The 5562-nt window shown below is 57.3% G+C and overlaps 1 protein-coding gene across 1 annotated transcript in view; it reads left to right on the top strand.

The window, feature by feature from the left end:
- The window catches only part of LAMB3 (laminin, beta 3), a 23318-nt gene that overhangs the window by 6311 nt on the left and 11445 nt on the right, over positions 1-5562 (top strand). Inside the window, 8 exon segments of the mRNA XM_010149481.1 lie at positions 2234-2348; positions 2544-2617; positions 3031-3213; positions 3457-3520; positions 3823-3992; positions 4610-4730; positions 5152-5340; positions 5425-5558. Coding sequence (XP_010147783.1) covers positions 2234-2348; positions 2544-2617; positions 3031-3213; positions 3457-3520; positions 3823-3992; positions 4610-4730; positions 5152-5340; positions 5425-5558 — 1050 coding nt within the window.

Below are 5562 nucleotides of genomic sequence, written 5' to 3'. Positions count from 1 at the left end.
CTCTTTTGCTGCAGTAGCACGAGGGCTGGAGCCTTCTGTGCCTGGCAGGAAGGGGACGATGTGCCGGAGAGTCAGAGCTGGGGGTGCCCCAGGGGCTGGTGACCCATCTTACACCGTGACCTCTTCCTTTCCCAGTGTCACGTATTCCCGCAGCCCTGGTCTATTCCTGGCAAGCCTGGCTCGGAGGGATTTGCCGATCCTGTGGCTGTGCTGATAAAAAAAGAAGGGGTGAGCTGGGGAGTGGTGTGGGCTTGGTACCTCTCCCTTCAGCCCAGCGCTGGGCTGTCATTTTTGGTAATTCCCTCTGTCCCGAGGAACTTTGAGACACATAGTCACAGCCGGTAACAGCAAATCCTCCTCTTGTGCAATGGAGGGGTTTCACAATTTGCTCCAAGGATGTGAAATTAATTTTGCTTCCAGTGTTAATTTTAGCCTTAATTAAAAAAAGGGGGGGTGTGTGGTGGGTGGAATAGGCAAGGAGCACAGCCCCCAGGCTGCCCGGGGGGGACCTGTCTCACACCGTTGAAGTTTCATCTTGCCTTAGCACCGAGCTTTCAGTGTGGTTGCAGCTTCAGTGCCAACATTGCATCCTAGCTAGAGAGGGCACTTGTGTCTCTGGCTGTGTGTGTGAATCACTCCTAATGAATAATTTAGTCGAGATTAACCTTCCCCCTTGCAGAAAGCCTTCCTTCTCCCTTTGCTAATCACAGCCAGAGCTGTTGTGGGGGTATAATCATTATTGGGAATTGTTTGCTAGATTATTTCTGTGGGTGATTCCTGTAGCTTCCTGACAGTCATTATGTGAAATGAGTTCTGCCTGGACCCAATTATATTATTTCTGATTCTTATGGCAGAGCCGGGAGGAGCTGGTAGAGCCAGGGAAATTGCATGATTATATATTCTGAATTCTCTGTTTGCTTGCTCAGCAGTATTGTTATAAATATTGTAGTTAGCCAACTCCTGTTCTGGGATATTTATGGACAGAGAACATAAAGCCTGTGGAAAATATTAACGCAAACAGGTCAGTTTAAACCGATGATTTCTTCTTAATATCCACCCAATTGCTGAAAGGTTCCCAGGTCCGGGGGCAGAGCAGAGTAAGGTCTGGGCTTTCGTAGGTGCTAAAACCAACCCAAGATCTGAGCTCACATCTGCTGCCCAGCACCTCACTGGGCTTAGTGTTTGGGCTGGAGTCAGCTCATTTGTTTAAGTATCAGATGGGGAGATTTTAGCACAGGGGTGTCTATAAAGTGCTTCTGGGTCTGTCATCAGTGCTGCAGGGTCTGTCATCACCTGCTATTGTAACCCTCCACCATGAGACCTGCCCTTCCCCATCTCAACCTCACCTGGGTGTCTGCTCCCCATTTCATGGTGGTCCTCACCCAGCCTTGCCCACCCCATACCTGCTTCTCCCCACCCCATACCTGCTTCTCCCCTTGGCCAGCGCTTGGGCCTTCCCTGCTCCCCCTCTCTTGTTCGATCTCCTTCCTGCTGCTTCCAACCCATTTTGGAGCCCATTCGTGTGCTGCACGCGCCCCGTGGCCCCATGTTTGTGGCTGCACGGAGTGTTGCCTGGTTAGTCAAAAGTTTGGGTATTTGTTTGCTCCTCGGGGAGCCTGTTCTCTCCCGTCCCCGCGTCCCTCATGCTACCTCTCTGTTTGCTCCTTGAATTACTTGCTCAAGTGAAGGGCTGAACTTTGAGCTGCTCAACTTCCCACCCACTGACTTCTCACCCGCTGAGCTGTTTGCTCCCGCTCTGCTCTGAGGGGAGGACGCAGGGGGGCCGAGCATCGCCCAGGCCTTTCGGATGCGAGAGAAAGGCCTTTCTGTTCACCCAAGCAGCCCCTCGGCTGTGTGGAAAAGGCAAACGGGTCCTGAAAAGCTGCAGAGAGCTTTCTGTCAAGGGTTGTCGTGGAAAACAGGGAGGGGGGTGCTTAAAAGCCCAAAAGGTGTTTTTCATGGTTTGCCAAAGATGTGTTTTAGTCGAAAGCGTTTTGGTTTTTAGTCCATAAAGTCATGAGTTGTGTTTTTTAATGGAGTGTGAAGGGGACCACTTGAGTCCTGTGTATCACTAGTCTTACTGATCACAGTTCTTCAGGTCTCTAATAAACCACCTTTGCTGATGCCATCTGCTCCGCGGTCAGCCCACGCCGCACTTGGGCTGCTCACCTCCAGGGTCTTTCCCTCCGGCTGAGCCGGGATGGTCGCTTCCACTTCCCTTTTCTCCTTCCAGTGGAGCATGAAATGCTGCCGGTGCGACTCGCGGCTGCCGCACGCCTACAACGGCCACCGCGTGGAGAACGTCCTGTCCTCTGCCGGGCACTCGCGCTGGTGGCAGTCCCAGAACGGTGAGTACCTGGGCGTGCAGGGTGCCCCTGGACACCCCAGCTCCGGGTCCCTGGCAATAAACAGCACTGAGGGGAAGAGGAGGGGGTGTCCAATAGCTTGGAAGGGAAGAAGGACATACATGATGTGGCTCAGGGGGCTGAGCGGGTGATTTTCCTGCAGTCTGCACCTCTGAAGCTGCCTCTCTGTGCCCGCAGGTGTCGAGAGCGTCTCTTTGCAGCTGGACCTGGACCAGACATTCCAGCTCAGCAGCATCCTGCTCCACTTCAGGGTTTGTGTGCATCATGCCTGCTCACACAGAGGTCACAGATGATGGCAGATGGGCCGCACTGAGTGTGGGGGTCTCAGCACACTTCTCCCTCTGGGCTCCTGATAGGAAGCATGCCAGGGATTGTGCCCCCATCCTTCCATTTTCCCCATTTGCCTGCCCATGGCTCTGGGAGTTTGGGAGAAGCAGAGGAAGGTGGTGGGTTCCCATCCCACAGCTGTCTGCCCAGAAAATCTCCTTGGTGCAGACATGTACTGTGGGGCTGCAGCAGGGCTGGCCGGAGGGAGGGTGAGACCCACGAGTTTTGGTAACCTGCAGGAGACCTGAGCCTGGCGGGAGGAGGAGAGGCATCCCCAGGCCCTGGGGCAGGAGCTGGGCTGTGCTGCGTTACAGATGTGCCCTTCTCCCCGCTGCAGTCACCACTGCCCGCTGCAATGCTGATCGAGCGCTCCACCGACTTCGGCAAGACCTGGGAGGTGTACCAGTACCTGGCCTCCGACTGCGCTGCCGCCTTCCCCCACGTCCCCCGGGGCTCCCCCGAGAGCTGGCAGGATGCTCGGTGCCAGGCGCTGCAGGGGTACCCTTTGCACGGGGGCAAGGTAGGAGTTGTGGGGTCCCGGACATCGAGGGGAGTCCTTGGGAGGATTCCTGCTCCTCCAGGAGGAAAATCCTCCCTGCTTTGTGTCAAGCGAGGTGTTGTGTTGCTCTTCCTTGAAAACCCTCTGCAGTCTTTTCCCTGTGTTAAGCGATGTTCTGCAGAGGCAGGGCCAGAGCACATGATGCCCTGAGCGTGGGAATAACGCACCTCGTGCTTTTAAACTTCCTTATTTTTTCCTTCTAAGGTGAAATTCAGCATCCAAGACCTGGCATCTACCGTCACTACCTCTTACAGCCAGACCATCGATAGTAAGTGAACAGCCTCTTTTACTCTCAGCAAGGGAGAGGGGATGATGCACCTTGTAGTTCTTCCTACATGTGATGGGGAGCACTGAGCTGGGGTGACCCCCCGGCGGAGCAGGTCCGTGGCAAACAAAGCCTCGAGCTGCATGTTCGCTGCTGTGCCGTGCCTCTGAGGTGCCAAGGACCAGCGTTTGGCCTTGGACGATGGCTCAGCGGCTGCTCTTCACGCTGATGCCTCGTGCTCCAAGCCCTCCGCGTTCATCGCAGTGCACTTGCTGCCCCTCACGCGCCCCTCTGGTCCCCCACAGAGCTGGGGCCGTTCACCAACCTGCGGATCAACTTCACCGAGCTCCCCCACATCGCGCGTCAGGGCTACCACTCGCCCAGTTTTTTTTTGTCGGAGATGCGGGTGCTGGGGAGCTGCTTCTGCCACGGCCACGCTGACCGCTGTGCCCCTTCGGGAGCCCTGCACGCCGTGGTGAGCACGGGGGGGAAGCGGAAAGCCTGTGGTATCAGGCTCCTTGGGAGACCTTGGCTGGGGTGACAAGTGGGGGTTTGGAGGGGTCTTTCCCTGGGCCAGAGGCTGTAATCGGGGAAAAAGACGCCCCATTTTGCCTACAGCAATGGGGCGGTGGCTGTGCTACGGCAGCCCATGGTACCCCCCTTAAATCCCCTTTTTGTGCTGGGAGGAAGGCAGAGGGGCTTTGTAAGGAGTTATGAAAGCTCAGTGGCTGTGGGAAGTCATGCTCTGGGGGTCTTGGCTGGGTGCAGGACACACAGAAGGTTTCAGCAGGCTCCTTCATGGCCCAGGAGGCTTTGCCAGCAGCAGGTTGTTCGCTGCTGTGGGAGTCTCTTACCCTCAGCCTCACTTTTCCTGGAGTGTGATTGCCCTCGGGTGGGTGGTAGAGGTGAGGGGAGCTGCTGCCTGTCCTGGTGCTGCGGCGGTGCTGTCTGGGCGCGGGAGACGCATCTCTGCGCAGGGAACAGGGGCTGCGCGGGGGCAGGAGCAGGACAGATGTGTTCTGGAAAGCACCAGGAGCACGGATCTCTGAACCCAGCAGTATCCAGGGGGATAAAGCGCTGTCTCTGCAGCAGGTCCACGGGCAGTGCGTGTGTCAGCATCACACTGCCGGTCCCAACTGCGATCGCTGCGCCGCCCTCTACAACGACCGGCCGTGGGCACCAGCAGAGGACGACGATCCCCATGAGTGCCAGAGTACGCCGAGTACCTTTCCTCTCTTCTCTTCCTGAGGCCTTTCCTAAATCCTCCCCAGTCATGAGGGACAGGAGCAGGAGCGAGCTCTGGGACCTTTTGCCCGGACACCGTGGGGCTGGACGTTAACCCGACGTCTCTGCAGCAGGCACCGCGGCACGCTGGGCTTTGCTCTGTGGGCTGCGACTGGGTGATGCCCTGGGCTCACAGGCTGGGCCACGCTGTCCGGCTGGTGCCAGCTTAGTCTTGGGGTGGCTAGCGGGTGTCCCGGGATGGCTAGCAGGTGTCAAACGGTGGCTAGCGGGTGTCACCGTGTCACACAGGGGACTTGGGCACCCTCTAGTGCCAGAGCCACCGCTGCCAGAGGGGTTTGCACGGTTTCACTGCTAGTTGGGATGTGGATGTTTTATTGGGGATTTTTTAGGGTGCAACTGCAATGGTCACTCGGCCTCGTGCCGCTTTGACCCGGAGCTGTACCGTGCCAGTGGAGGGACGAGCGGGGGTGTCTGTGACGACTGCCAGCACAACACCGAAGGCAACAACTGCGAGCGCTGCAAAACCAACTATTTTCACAACCAGCACCAAGATCTTGCCCATCCTGAAGCCTGTTTGCGTGAGTGCTCAGTTTCCCCCCAGCCTCACCTTCACGGGCCCCCCCCGGCCCCTCTCAGCGTTGCTCTTTCTTGCCCGTTTCCAGCCTGTGAGTGCGACCCGGATGGCACTGTGCCCGGCTCCATCTGTGACCCGCTGACGGGGCGCTGTGTCTGCAAGGAGAACGTGCAGGGGGACCGCTGCCACCTCTGCAAGCCGGGCTTTGCCCAGCTGGCCAACGCCA

This window comes from Eurypyga helias, unplaced genomic scaffold (assembly GCF_000690775.1).
Source record: "Eurypyga helias isolate BGI_N326 unplaced genomic scaffold, ASM69077v1 scaffold30133, whole genome shotgun sequence".
NCBI lineage: Eukaryota > Metazoa > Chordata > Aves > Eurypygiformes > Eurypygidae > Eurypyga > Eurypyga helias.
Note: the sequence above shows the minus strand (reverse complement) of the source record. Positions and strands in the feature narration are given on the sequence as shown.